The following is a 15,913-nucleotide window of genomic DNA, read 5'->3' as shown; positions in this document are numbered from 1 at the left end:
GAATACCTGTAAAACTTCTTTTTATTTTTAAATAAAGAAAATTGACATTTTTTTAAAGTATAAGAAGACATTCACGTTTACATGTTTATTGTAGTTTCACAAGTATGTCCTTTCCAATTAATAGATGAAAATGTTCAACTTAATACTTTAAAATATATACAATTTGACACAATCACTGACAAACATTTCACATAGACTCGCTTTCTCAATGAGAGATATATATTTCCAGAAGTTTTCACATAAAATGTAATATAAATATGTTTTTGCATAATACCTACAAGTACAAGTAATCTATCTTGTTATTATTACTATTACTATTATTATTATTATTGTGAGGAATTTCATGATTTTCACACGTGTAAATATCCTTCCTTAAAGATTAAAGAGCCAAAAATACACATGATCTAAAGCAAAATAAAGACTAAAAAAAACGTTTTGGGGCACTCTAGCTGCCAAAATACAACAGAGTCTCCTCCTTTTTTTCTACAGCCAATGAATCACATTAATCAAATAATGAAAAAAAAAAGATGAAAAAACAATGTAAACGATGTGTATGAGGGGAAGTCTGTACGTTATTACAGATGTCAGTTATTTGGAATTTTATCAAAGAACTTCATCTTTGACAGCTACTCAAGCTTCTACCTTTAAACTGCTATTTCATACGAGGCTGTACTGTTGCTTCAGATTCAAACTTTCTGTCACAGTGATGGATCATGATAGCGACTTAACACTGTGTGCAGGTATATCAGTGAAATATGCCCTTATGCATTTCCGAAGTTAAGTAGCAAAACTGCTCCCAGTCTCTTTCTGCTCCAACACTGTCTATCCGTCATCATTATCCTGAGCCAAATGCCGTTGCCTCTCATTCCCCTCTTTCTTTCCTCTTCCTTTAAGAGCAAGTTTCTCATTATATCTGCACATCTCTCCCCCGACCCAAGTCTGCAGACTCCTTATCAACCTGTCTTTTCTTCTACTTCACTTCCACTTTTACTCATTTGCCTTTTCCTCTGACACAGCTTTAGCCTTTCCTCTTGCTCCCATCACAAAAATACACTGATAGCTTTCACTCCACTCAGCTCTCTCTCTCACACACACACAATCACACACACACACACACACATTTGTCACATCAGCCATTTTCATCATCGCAGCCTTGATCCCGGCTTTACTATCTCTAACTTATCCCTGTGTGGGTTTTTGCGGATGAACAAGTCACTGTGGATGTCGACAATCCTTTAAAATGAACACCCAAGCCTCGTGGGCCCACTAGCAGGTCCCTCCTGAGGCAGCTGTCACATACATTCAGGCACAGAAACAGAACCGTGTAAGTGAATAGTTGGTCCTTGTGTAGTATGTTACCTGTTCTGTACCATGATCATGGCCATCCAGTCAGAGGGATACACATGTTTCCCAATCAGGGCCTTGAAAAGCAGGAACGACTCCATCAGGAAGTCCTGCCACAGAGAAGAAAGTAAGTATGCAACTATATGCTCATGCAATATATTTTTTGTATCTTTTCATCAGTGCATAAATAACAGAGGCGCTTGTGTGCACTTACCACAAGATCACGTGACCCAGCGAAGGTTTCTATGTATGTGTCATAGTGACGATCATCCATCTGACTGAGGATAGCCGTCATGCAGGCAACAACCCTAGACTGGAGGAAAAGAGGCAAAGTATAAGTGTCAGAGAAATAGGGAGAAAGAAGGAGACGCACCATTACTTTTTGGGCACTGTGCAGCTGCTCTTAAACTGAGTGCTATACATCTGAAGCCAAAGACTTTTAAATTGCTTAAGGAAATTTCTTTGCTGCACCATGTCTAAGTATGGCTAAAGAGACCCTCAGACCAAGCTCTGTCACTTAGTAAATTCTGCCATTACTACACCGGTCCAAACAGAATCATCACATACTGCCCACAGGATCCGGAACAAAAGGGCAGCACCCTACGCGAGACAAATGGGTATTTTTAGTGCTATTTTTAAAGATGCTTTATGCGTCAACAAGTTGTTACCACAATGTTGTTCACAAAGTAGCATAATGACTATAAACAAACCTAACCGTTGCAAGGAAAAGTGGCAGCCTCTGCGATTTCTAAATTACATTCTATAGTTTACATTGTGGCACTCTGCCACAAGGTAAGATTTAAAAAAATAGATTCTGAATTGCTGTATCGCACCAATATAAAAAAATAGAATAAAAGCTCTTAGAGTTTCTGTTAACAGCAAGAGGTAAAAGGTATGGGGGACTTCAGCAAAATTCCTTTTAGCATGCCTTATTTAATTTACTATCTGAAAAGAAGAAGAGAAGACAACCTTATAAACAAGAAACAAAACAAAAACCTGCAAAAGCAAAGAGAACGGTTTGAAAACTCAGATTATTCTGACAAACAGCAAGACCCTCTTCAATCATGTGATGCTGTCAAATGCAAAATGTGATCAATTTCAATATCACCACGAAGGGGCAGACATTCCACAAAGTCTGATAATATACACAAACACTATTTTAATAAATCAAATAATAAATATATCATGTCTGGCCCTGAGATGTAAAGCTCCTAACATAACTAAAAGATTAAGATAACAGATCAGATTACAACTTGAATGCCAAATTTACTGTACGTACTGCAGGTTTTTTTTTAGTATTTAGTTTTTAATGAGGTATTAAGTCCTCATTAAGCGCACTTAAACTCTGAATATGGCCCAAGGTGAGTACACAAAAGCACACAGGAGATGAAAGAGAAAACGAGTCAAGAGACGGAAGAGGTGGAAGAAGGAACAAGCACTGCTATGACTGTGAAAGTAAGACAAAAATTAAAAATGAGGCTAGGCAAAAAAAAAGAAGTATGAAACAAGTTTCAAGTTTTAAATCTGTGTGAAAACTATTTATGCGGAGAGAAACTCTTTGAGCTGGATTAAAGAACAAAATTCATGGAAAGTTTTGTGCAAATCTTTCGACAACCAGGAGCTGAGAGGGGTTTGTGGTCAAAGAAGGGGAAGAAAACAGAGAAGAAAAGGACAAAAACTGAACTGCACTGATCTGAAGAGAACATAAATTATTAGTGGCATAAATAAAAAGGAATACTAGTTTACACATATTACAGACACGTCATTTGTTGACATGTCACTTGATCAGTCAAGTCAAACTCTGGTCATCTACCCTCAAGTCCCCTCTTCATATACTCCACCACTGATATTTTTTTTTCTCTTTCATTTTATTCTGTGAATGTTCCTGTGCTTTGTGTATTATGTATAGTCCATTAAACTAAAATGGAACATGGGAAGGTTTACATTGAAAGTTTAACTGGAAAAGGGAGACAATTAAAAAAAATATTGAAAATAGAAAATGAACTGGAAAAGCTGAATGGACTTTTTTCCTTATGTTTTTGTTTCTCTGTCATTTTCCCCTCCCCTCTTGTCTGTCTGCTAGATTCATTTTTGTTTCTTGGGTTGTCTGTAAATAACAAGAGACGATCATCACACCAGTGAGCCTGAAAGGGGTCGAGGCATCATTTGGACATGAGAAGGAGTCGGACAAATAAAGAGCACAGTGTTGTTAATGTCCAACGCGCAGCAGCATGTTTTGGCTTGTGTCTAGCTTTTGATTGCTTTCTTCTTCTACATCAGTGGTTCCCAGAGTGGGAGCTGGACCCCCTGGGGGATGGCGAGACACTGATTTGGAGAAGATTTCCGGAAATAATACAAAAAAAAAGATATCTAAAAACAATTGGAAAAGCATAGTTTAATGGTTACAAAACAAAAAATCTGTGAGTCTGCTGTTATATTTACCCAGTACTACAGATTATGATGAATCATTTTGCTGCTAGCTTTTATTAAATTACAATAAAATAAAACCATGTCGTTACACTGTTGTGCTGTTTTTATGCCTGTTCTTAGATAGCCTTTTTGGAGCATGTGCACAGCTATGTACAATGTTTGTATGATTATAATTCTATACCCAAACTTCTTACACTTGCAAAAATTTTAGAATCTCGAGTAAATTTGTAATTGGTGGAATTCCTGACTGATAATAGTATCTGAAGTGAAACTCTGTCAGCTTTAGAACAGGTCATTGTACCACACCAGTGCCTTGGACGGACACCAATGTGCTGCCCTGTTTGTTGATCTGTCAAAGGCATTAACCAAGAGCTACTTCTGACTGGACGCAGTGGCATTGCTATGTTCGATGAAGCTATGGTGGAGTTCAGGAACAACTTTGCAGACAGAATTCAGTGTATGTATGCAGATGGACACAAGTCAAACTTAATGGGAATCTCTACAGGAGTCCTACAAGCCTCAGTTTTAACTCCAGTCTAATTCTCTGTTTTTTTAAATAGCATTAGGAAGTGCATGTCTACAGATAAAGTGCATCTTTATGCAGATGACACAGCAGTCTATTCAGCTGGCTCTTAGCTCCAGACTGCCTTTTAACAGTTGCAGGGCTCATTGCATTTTCTAAAGTTGGCTCTGAATGCTAAGAAATCTAAATGTATGATCTTTTTCAGAGCTCACTTCCAGATCTCTGCTATTGCCTACATTCACTCTTTAGGTGGGGACTTAATTGAACATGCATCTTCCAACAGTTACTTTGGTATCTGGGTAGATAATAGGCTCTCTTTCAGCGTGCATACAGAACAGATAGAGGGGAAAACATTTTTTTGCACAAGGCTTGGTTTTTATTCTATTTTTTTTTATTAAATAGGGCCTGTCATAATTTAGTATTGAGGTGGATGCTCACACAGATTACGTTCTCAAGTGGTTCAGACCATGAGGACATTATTTATATGCATGCTGCTGCCTCGACTCTTTGCTGTCTAGACTCTGTATTACGGCTCTTCAAGTTTAAATCCAACTCATTGTCCAGTACACATCACTGTACACTTAAAGATCTGGTTTCTTGGCCTTCATTAAGCCTAAAGAGGCAGAAGCATTGATATATTTCTTTTTACAAAGCAATATTCTATCACCTACCAACAGCTGTCATAATTCTCACTCATCTAAATGGGTGCTCTACAGGGTGCCTAGGATTTGCTCTGAACTTTGTGGAACGGCCGTCTCCTATCCTGGTCACAAAATAACCGTCAGAACACACTACAGCTTAATGAATTTGTCTCCCTAAGAGAGTTCAAAGCTCTGATCAAAAGATGTGCAATTGCTATTCCTAAGCTGGATTTTGTTTTGTGTATCATTAGTCCCTGGGTTGATTTAATGTGCTCTTTCTTTTTTCTTTTTTTTTTTTTTGTCCCACGTCAGTAGTTTTCATGCTCGATTTTATGAAGTTGTGTAACAGTGTGCCTTCTTGACTAGGTCTCCCTGACAAAGAAGATTTTAATTTCAAAGGACATCCTGGTGAAATAAAGGTTTGACTAAAAACATTTTTTTAAACCAACCATCTACAACTATATTGGGTGTTGCGAGTCTCTGGCATCAATATTTTGAGGGTTGGCAGCTGTAAAGTTTGTTCTACATCACTGTTTCCTGATCCTTGTCTTCACAGATCTGTAAAACAAAGCAGATGTACAGGTATTTCTGCAAACAGGGCTTGGGTGAAGTTATCCTCCAGATGGCAGAGAAGGGAAACCCGAGACAGTGATGAGCGATGATGGATGACTAATTGAAGATGAAAGATGTATGGCGTCTAATGTGGTGACAGCTTTCATCTGATCAAAATGGGGAGGGTGTGTGTTTGTGATTGCTTGTAGAATAATAGTAGAAGATGCTTTTCAGTCATGTATGCAAACAAAAACATATTTTCATCGAGTACGGTTTTAGAGGAAATATAAAGGCAGACACAAGCACACGGACGCACATTGATGAAGTGTTTTCAGCTGCACTTAAGACTTCATTAAAATAAATATCTGGCTGGGGACGAGCACTGTACGTTCTTAGATGTATGTGTTTGAGCTCGGTGCATAACCACCCCCATCCTCCACCCAACTTTCTGCAGTGTAGCGACACCAGAGACCCCGTCAGCACACTCCCTTCTTTAATCTTTCTTTTTTTTCCCCCCTACTTCTCTCTTCCCACTCATGTTTCCCCCTTTAAAAGTGCTGGGAGATCAACTTAGTGTGACACCTAAGTAACGAGTAAACGCTGGAAGTAACAGTTGCTAAAATAAGGGAATGACATTTAGCTCGTCCTTAAATAATGTATTTGTCTTAGAGTCACTGCAATTCATTTCTATCATTGAAGGTGAACTTTAGTGTGGAACAACAGTGTAATTGAAAGTTTGCTGACATGGGAGCAATCATTTAAATTATACAATTATACTAATTTATGTCATTTATCACAGAAAATGGACAGAAACCACTCGCTCCCATCCTCCAGGTAGGACATAAACAGCACCGTTAACTCTTTTTTTTTCCTCATCTCACCCTCTCTCTCCTCCTACTTTTACTCTTTAGTGCGCAGTGGCTGATCAGTAATAGGATTAAGAACACGCACACACTCACTCGCTTACCAAAACTGCTCTACAGCTCAGTACTTTCCTGGTTTTATATTCGCTGCGTTTGTGTATGTGTGTGTGTGTGTTTGTGCCTTGAAGTGTAGGTCACGTGTCATATTGCCCTACTTCCCTGTAATTGGTGTTCTCTGAGGACCTATGCTCTCAATCTCCTCTAACACTACCGAAACACAACACAAACGCTCAAAGGGCCAAATATCCACCCATCAACTGTTTGTGTCCATAAAACAGGGGATGTGGTTCATCAACACATTGTGTGACGTGTGAAGACATATGGAAGGCAAATTTGCTGTGTGTATATTAATAAAAACTACTGACAACTGTGTGACAGAGAGAGAGAGAGAGAGAGAGAGAGAGAGAAAGAAATCAGGGCTTGTTGAGGCAAAGGCCTTACACAACAGTGAAGAGATTACTGACAAAACAGGGCACAGATGCTGGCAAGGTCTGGGATTTCTCTCCTTTCCTTCTCCTTGCTTCACTTTCCCATTCTATTTATCCATTCATTCTCTCACTAGAGCCACTCTTGTTAATGAGGCTGTAATTTCTCCAAAATTACCTCCAGTTACCTGAAAAAAAGCACCTGCAAGATATGAAATAAATCTAATCCAAGCCTTGCTACTGTAGGAAACCACGGAAGCTGCAATGTTCATTAAACTCCATGGAACAAATGTGCTCCACTACACGAAAAGATACAAGGAATATTTTGCTATTGGTACAATCTTACCAGTTGCAGCATTAAAAGTACACAGTTTGTCCTCGGGGGTTGGTGAAATCAGAATCAAAAGGGTTCAGCACCTTGAGAAGCAGTCTGGAGATAACTTTCACAGCATATCATCAGCCGTCTGATAATGTGTCGTTCAATGCTGCCATTACTGTGGTGGTAAAATCAAATTAAGTGCTTTCACTGACAGTCAAGGCAGAAATATTTGTGAAAATCACAGTCAGCAATCACCCCTTTCAGCAGATGATATTACCTCATGTAAATGAAGACGCTTCTGAGTCTCAAATGACTATAGTTTGAATCAGTAATTAAACCCAGCTGGTATTACCTGCCAGCTTATGGTTATTTAAAAAGACAAACCTGCAATATATAATCTGCACTGTAATCAGCAGACATAAATTTGAAACATGAATTTTTAAAAGTGGAATTTCGGCCAGGAAGCACATAAAGTGAGTACCTAACCCAGCGAGTAGGAGATCAGACACAGACGCACACCGGTGTTAAGTGGTTGGTCCACTGTGAGCATGCTGCTCGAAATACAAACAGGAGGATTTAATGGAGATTTATTAAGTGACATTAATTTTATGTAGCAGAGGATTATGGATTTTGATGTAGCTGACTACAGCGCAGTACAGTCAATGTGGTTTTGGTAAAGGAAGTCCTCAAGAATAAAATAAAATCACGTCATATATCACAGTGCTGTATGTTTGAGTGAGGTCACTACACACAAAAAAATCATCAGTGATACAAACCACTAATTCTATAACATGTAACAACATACTGCAGCAGGATCACAAACAGAGAACAGCCATGACATCAGTAATGTAGAAACACCTGTTTTGCTGAATCACAAGCAATCGGTCAACGTAAGGCTGCAGCAGCAAATACTCTCTTCACTGAACAGAGCAAGAGTTCACTTCATAGCTCGTACATGTAACTTATTATTTGTAAAAGCAATGTTTCAAAAGACCACTTCATGTCACATAGTTTAAATTCCCTGTTTAAAGTTCCGTAACCCCAAGAGATGCCCAGCAGGATAAACAGCGAAACACGATTGATGCAATTAAATATAATTAACATATCATTAATTTTAAATTAAGACAGAGCATTAAAGCATTAACTGTGACAGCCCTAATTTAAATACTTAAAGTGTTCGGATTTAATCTGTTAAATTAACACAAAGAAATGTTTCTGACATGGACAGAAGTGACGATCAATAGAGTGGAACGTTGGATCAGGTAATCCACCAGGTGCAACACTGAAGATTTTGGCATCTACTTTAACGCTCTCACATTCTAAATGTCAAATACCCAAGACATTTAACCTATTTTGAAGCCTAGTTAAATAAACAGATAGGAAGTCATTAGGCAGCAAAAACAGAACCAAATACATGAATGAATGAGTTTCAATTTAAACCAGATGGCAAAAGATAACAGCAATCCATTCAAATAATTCCACATCAGGCCCATCGATGCTTCTCACAGCACTTCATTTAGGTCCATATCCTGTCTGTGCTCACCACCTTTCCCCTATTTTCTTCCCCTCCTCTGTCGTTCCTTTTGTGGCATCCCCCCAGGTGGGAAGTCATTACGCGGCTCTCAACTGTGATTTTTCTTCATTTTTTAAAATAGAACATCTAAAAAACACGGTCTGAAGCCTGCAGCGCTTCTCACTGTACCGCCACAGACACATGCTCATCTCTGACCCCCCTCTATTACACACAAACACACACACACTCATGTTATTTTCCGACACCTGGGGGCTGAGGTGAAAAGTAGAGGGGGGATGAAAGAGAGAGATGGATCGTGCGGAGGTGTAATTAGAGTTGTGTGTGTCATGGTGATCAGGCTGCGTGTTTGTCTGAGGCAGACAAAGAGAAAGCGGAGGTATGGGTGTCTATCTGCATGAATGGATGTTTGCATTTCAGCATACGCCTGTTGACTATTCAGAAAACAGATCAATGTGTCAATGCATCCTCAGCCTCCCACTTCCTAGTCAAGTACAAAGACACACAGTCAGCTGATACAAAGAAGAAAGAGGAAGGATGGCGATGAAAGAGAGGTCAAGGACAAAGAAACAATAGGAGAAGAGAAGATGAAATGAAATATTTACAGTTTAAAATAGCAGATAAGTTTCTTCTCTTTCTCCAACTCCAGCTCACACACTGTACTCTTCCTCACCCTCCTCCCTCCTTGACAATGACATGCTTCCCTTCTCATCCTCCACTCCAAAATCAAATTACTGCAACCTCAGAGCTTTAAGCGCAACTATCTCACGATTTCTCAACCTTGCGTGGTTCCGTGCACATTTGTCTTATGCTTTAAAGCCCCGTATGTTGCAGTGCGTCCCGGCCAGTTACATAATGTGCCACGGACACATTTACACTGTCGCACGCATGCCGTACACACATACGCGCGCATACACCGCTTTCCTCGTCTCACCAGAGGTCAATTGAAACACAACACAAGGTGAGTCAACCACTTTGCAGTGGCGCATACATCACCAGTTATTTTCAGATGCAGGAGGGACCAGGAGGGACATTCACATCCAGGAACCGCTCAGGGAAGAAAGACACAATCTCACAGGTTTTACAAACATTTCATCAAACATTTAACTGACTGCCATAACTCAAAATGGAGTTACTCAAGCGCTACAAAGAACGCACTATATTTTATGTGTATTACATTCACAAATCAACATCACTAGTGTAGATTAACACTTATCTAAACACTTTCCTAAGCTAAGCCTAACTCGATCCATGCCTAAGCTTAAATTCAAAACTTCCCTGTAAAAGAAGCGAGCGGCGGTGAAACAATCTTGTCTTTCCTGACGCATGACAAATAGGGAAATTAATTTGCAACACGCAATTTCTGCCATGCTCAGAAGACAAAGCATTCATCATTAAGCATAATTAAACCCCGATGTCATATGGCGTTTAATCTTACTTTCTTTTCAATTTATTTAATTGTCTGGTATGCCAATAGGAAGAAAGCAGCGTCATCCTCTACTGTTGTGAATGGGGAGTGGAGAAAGAAAGACAATAAGATCAAAGGAGGATGGGTGGTGGGACGGCCCAATGCAGAGGTGAGTGTGAGAAATGAAGATAAAAGAAGAGAATAGCGTGTAGAGGCTAAAGTGGGGCAAAAAAAAAAAGAGCGAGGACGGTGACAGAGCAGCTCAAAGAGGAGAGTGAGGTGAAGCTGCCAGGGAGAGAAAGCAACAGCACAAAGCAGACTGAGAGGTTGGGCAGGGCAATAGCAGACTGTGTTCACAGAAAAACAAAGATATAAATAAAGTGAGTGATAGAAGCGGGAGTGTGTGTTTCTGAGCGTGCAAGAGTGCGTGTCTGTGTGCGTCCTGGCTCGACTCCCAGGAGCAGACACTTCTGTGCTGCCAAAGTTTCTCCGGGTCTACCACCATGCCAGGGTCAATGTAGGCACATACGCAAACACAGGCACAGAAACCAGGGCATGGCGCTGGATGAGACACCAATGAGAAAAAAGAAGAGAAAAAAAAAGGACAGGAATGAGGTGAAAAATGAGTGAGTCAAAGAGAGAGACAGTGGAGGACTTAACAACACGGTGACAGTATTTAGAGAGATACGTGAGAGCTAAAGAGAAAATTGCATCAGGTAGAAATAGAGATGGAGATCGATCAGGGAAAGGCAGAAAGAGGGAGGGAGGGAGAGAGAGAGTGAGAGAGAGAGAGGGAGAGAGAGAGAGGGAGGATCACTGGGCTCTGCGAGCTCGCGAGGATCAGCAGCGACAGAATGAGACGGAGAGAGAGATAGAAAGCGGTAAAGAGTCGGAGGAGAGCGCAACTAAGGACTAAAGGACTACCAGGCACAAGAGAGACACACCAAAGGAGAGGAGAAGCATGCGGACCACAGAGGAGGAGAAGGAAAGGTAAGTGGCTGAGAAATTCAAGAGCAAAGACAGTTGTTAGAAAATATTACTGAGAGTGAGTGTGTGTGTGCAGTTGAGTGTGTGTGGGGGGGACTGACTAAATGAATAAACGCTTCTAATGTTTTCTTCCTCTTGCTCTATTATGACCCTCTGAGGACCATCTCCAGGCTGGTAGCCCACGGCTAATAGTTTATTTTTCAAAGAAGCTCATTCAAGATTTAAAACACTGGCCAGTATTTCGAAGGGGAGGCATCTGTGATTGTATGAAAGCAGACACTGGAGAGTCAACTGGACAACTAGGCAGAATTCTAAGGTTAAACCTCCGGACTACACAAATAACCAAACAAATAAATAAAATCCACAGCATCTGGCTTGGGGTGGATGTCTCGTTTCCCAAAGATTCGGCTGCTTTGACAAAAGTGTGTACATTTCTACTGTAAAGCAAGTCTACATGAGCGCATTTTTATTAAAGAAGTGTGATCACAGCATCGAAACTCAGCTCAGATATGCAGCATGTATGTGTGGCAGGTGAGCAATGTCAATCCATCTGTCACACAGTAGGATCTGATGCACTTGAACACATCTGTACGTGTGTTTGTGTACAGTATGTGTGCCGACGAGTGCTTTTATTTTATCATGCAATATTAATGGCAACTTTTGCTTTCAAAAAGAAATTCCAGAGGTTTCTGTCAGTTTATGTGCATGTGTGTGTGCCTGTTGTCCGACTGCTGTTAAGAGCCTCTGAAACAATCAGGGCAGCAAGTGTAGCTTTAATATGGGATTATATTGCAACAACCCTTCTTTTCCACACTAATGCTGCATCTGTGTGTGCATGTATGAGGGCAACCAAATGTGTACACAGGGAGCGACAACAGTGTGGCTATATGTGACCTGTGCACTTAACATTTATATAACCTCATCAGCCAGTTAAGAATATAAGTTAAGACGACAGCCTGTGCATTTGCATGAATGTGTGTGTGTGTGTGTGTGTGTGTGTATTACACTCCCACACAGCGCAGTCTTTCCCTGGCAAAAACACATCAACAAGTTGAAAACCGAGCAAGGAAATAACGCTTGTCTTTTCTTTTCTTCGTCACATTTCACTGTTTGTTTGGAGCATTTGGCTGACTTTCCATTTAAAGATGCTTTTCCAGATATCTAAAAAAATAAAAAATAACTGATAGCATAATGAACACTGAAAAATGTTAGACCTATAGCCAGTGAGGCAGGAAGTGTTGTATTGACTGTTGCATACAAAGGCTTGCAGACATTTTAGGCTGCCTTGTATGCACAGAATGTTCAAGGTGTACCCAAATATTTTCAACCATGTTCAAGTCACAGGGCCAAGAAGGCCACTTTAAAAATTGATTGTACAAGTTTGAGCTCTATTGTGAATCATTATTCTGCTGTAAAAGCCAGGTACATTTTCAGTTTCAATTTCTTCTTTTTACTGCATGACATTTTAATCACAAATTTGCTAATATTAAGTGGAATCCATTCGTCCCTCTATCTGTGCAGTGTTTCCTGTGCCACCGGCTGCTGCAAAACCCCAAAACAGAACATTTCCACCCACATGCTTAACAGATGGCAAGGTGTTCTTTTCATCAAATGCTGCTTTCCCCCCACCCTCCACATATACCTTTAGTGATAGCGGCCAGACTGCTCAATTTGAACTTAATCTGCCCACAGCACTTGCTTCCAGAATCAGTCTGCCTTATTTAGATGTTGCTCCACACACTTGAGATGTTAACTTTTGCGACGACTTTGAAAGTATGACTTCCGTCTGGCGCCTTTTTCAGTGTAGATATTCTGTGTGTGTGTCAGAGCTGCACAGTGGAATGGTGCTCCACCACTGCTGTGCCAGCTAAACCTCCCTGCAGGTCTTTGGCTGTCATACGTGGGGTTGTGTTTCCTTTCTTTCCAGCAGACTTGCAGTGTTATCCGGAAGTTTTCTTGATCTTCCAGATTTTCTTTTCATTTCCTAATGACATTTTAGACAGTGCAAATTGGAAGCTGGCAGCGCTTTGATATCATTTTACAACCTTTGTCTGCTTTGTAGGTGTCAATTAGCAACATATTCACATCCTCAGTGAGTTTCTTAGGGGAGTCTGTTGTCAAGTGTTATTGCAGGATTTGAAAAGTAAGAGAACTTTCCAAGCTCTAGAATCATCATCGGCTCATTCCTAGTTATGGTTTTTAAAAAAAAGTTAACTTAAGTTTAATGAACTCATGAAATTTTGAACCGCTACAAGTAGAATGGCATCCAGTTTTGAATTTTTGAAGTTCATGAAAAAACAAGAACAACAGCTCATTAACTTTTGAAGAAAGCCTCTTTTGTCTATTTTCTGCAGGAAATGTATTTGCTTCTTTTTCACAAAACATCTAAGTTGTAATGTGCCCAAATTTATGCATACAACTGTCCAAGGGGTTTGCTGTAGCTATTAGTGATGTTCCAGATTTCTCTGTTTTAATTCTTGGATGAAAGATGATGCATGGACGATGTGCGATGGCAGGAATTTGATTCATTACTGATCACATTTTTCTCAAAGACTCTTCCATTTTTATTTGAGAATGTGCTTTATTAATTCATTTATTTGAAATACGTTATGGCTTTCTTTATATATATTCAGGAATGCTGTTAGAGTTCTAAACAAACTTGATTCCTCTGGTAGCATTTTAAAACTTTGTGTAAGAACTAATTAAAAGTTGTTTACTTGTCTGGTAATAAATGCATGCACAATAACATATTGGAAACAACTGCTGCACAGAAAGAGATCATTTAAAGGGGTCTCATGCAAATTACAGACTAGATAGACATAATCAATAGGTTATGACATAACACCACATTGACTTTCATTACATTCCGCATCTCCAGTGAATGACAGATGATGGAGTGAAAGAGAAATAAAGGTTAAAGGAGAGTGACGGGAAGACGGGAAGAATCAAAAAAACGTGTGCACTCACATATTTGTGTGTGTGTGTGTGTGTGTGTGTGTGTGTACGCGCATGCGTCACATCACTGACACTTTAGCCGCTCTGCTAACCAGACAGACTGTGAACAAGTGATGAGAAAGAGATGAAATGCGCTGAAAGACAAAAGGACTACAAAGTCAGAAGATGGATGAGGGCGAGGGAGAGAGGGTAGCAGGGGCAACAGGATGGAGAGATGAGAGTAGAAGAAATAGGCTGGGGGTTAATGATGGAGAGATTGCATGGGACATGCAGACAGGATGAGTGATATGGCAGAAAAGAGAAAGATGAGATGATAGCGTGAAAGAGTGTAGAGAGAAAAGGCTGTAATCAGGATGAGGACAAGTGAAAAGAAGGGATAAAAAAAAAAAAAACAGAGGAGGTGACAGCAAGAAAAGGCTAAACAACAGAGGGTAGAGAACACAGTAGGAGCAAAAATGCAAAACTCAGATGATATCACACCCTATTAGGCACACTGATAACATGCTTGTGTGGTCGTGCATCTGCAGTGCCTCCCCTAACTCAGACACATTGTTTTCCCCTGCTAAGATGCTGGATCTATTTTTCTACTTTATCATGTTTATCTCTTATAATCAAATATTTGGTGGCAAATGTCTTATAAATATTCAGTTTTAGTTTGATTTCTCTGCTCTGCTGCTCAACCAAGAAACATTCTTCTAGCCAACAATAAAACAAATGAATTAACCCAGCAGACGGATTTGTCAATAATATGCTCTTTGTCTATAATTCATCCGTTTCCTTGTTAAGGGTGGCTAACTGGTTGTAAATAAGCCTACACCATAAAACCAAACAGATTGGGGTGTTTTTTGGTCTCTGAGAGCTTTGTGATGGGACAAAGCTTTGAATTATGTCTTATTTAATGTCTTCTAAAGGAGCAGACAGGGTTAAAAAGGCAACAAGCCTTTCATAAAATCCACTGTTAGGAGCTGCGTTTTGGTTTTTAAAGTTTTTGCCATCAACGCCTTTTGATTGGGGTTGTGGAATTATTCACCTTGGACATGTTTAAACACGTCCACGAGAAATTAATTTAGATGTATGAAAGTGCAAATAACCGTGAAAGTCAATTTACAGTCAGAAATTTCTTTCTCTTTCTCTCCTATGCAGAAAGGGAATCTTTCCATTTACGGTGTTCATGTATGCAAAATTTAACTGAACAGACTCAGACGCTCGCGGACCTGAGGTCAGTTTATCTGTTGTATAATTTCACTGATTCCAAACACACACAAAAACAAACTCCACATGACAAAGCACTTATACGCCAGTCAGCAATGACATTAAACCACTGACAGGTGAAGTCAGTTCTTCACGTTGATGTGTTGGAAGCAGGAAAAACGGGCAGTATAAGGATCTGAGTGACTTTGACAAGGGTCAAATTGTGATGGCTAGACGACTTGGTCTAGCATCTCCAACGCAGCAGGACTGTGAGGTGTTCCTTGTATGCAGTGGTGAGTAACTGAGGAGGGACGACAACAACACTGTTAACAGGTTCATGGGCACCCAAGGCTTACTACACGGGGAATAAAGCTGGCATGTGTGGATCAGCCTAACAGAAGAGCTGCTGTAGCACAAATTGCTGAAAACCAAAGTGCCCATGTTGACCCCCGACCACTAAGTGCCTACAGTGGGGACATGAGCATCAAAATTCAACCACAGAGCAATAGAAGAAGGTGCTCTGGTCTGACAAATCACATTTTCTTTCAAATCAGTGCACTGCAGTGTGTGTGCCCCCTGGACCTGAACAAGAGATGGCAGCAGAATGGAATATGGAAAGAAGGAAAGCCAGTGAAGGCAGTGTGATGCTCTGAGCCATGTTCTGCTGGGAAACTTTGTGACCTG

The 15,913-nt window shown here is 40.2% G+C and overlaps 1 protein-coding gene across 1 annotated transcript in view; it reads right to left on the bottom strand.

Moving 5' to 3' along the window:
- Positions 1 to 15,913, bottom strand: part of dock2 (dedicator of cytokinesis 2) — a 100,000-nt gene that overhangs the window by 16,997 nt on the left and 67,090 nt on the right. Inside the window, exons 27-28 of the mRNA XM_008278326.1 lie at positions 1,559 to 1,657; positions 1,360 to 1,454 (exon numbers count right to left, since the gene is read on the bottom strand). Coding sequence (XP_008276548.1) covers positions 1,360 to 1,454; positions 1,559 to 1,657 — 194 coding nt within the window. The remainder of the gene's footprint in view (positions 1 to 1,359; positions 1,455 to 1,558; positions 1,658 to 15,913) is intronic.

Source organism: Stegastes partitus, unplaced genomic scaffold, assembly GCF_000690725.1.
Source record: "Stegastes partitus isolate 25-593 unplaced genomic scaffold, Stegastes_partitus-1.0.2 Scaffold120, whole genome shotgun sequence".
Classification (NCBI taxonomy): Eukaryota; Metazoa; Chordata; class Actinopteri; family Pomacentridae; genus Stegastes; species Stegastes partitus.
Note: the sequence above shows the minus strand (reverse complement) of the source record. Positions and strands in the feature narration are given on the sequence as shown.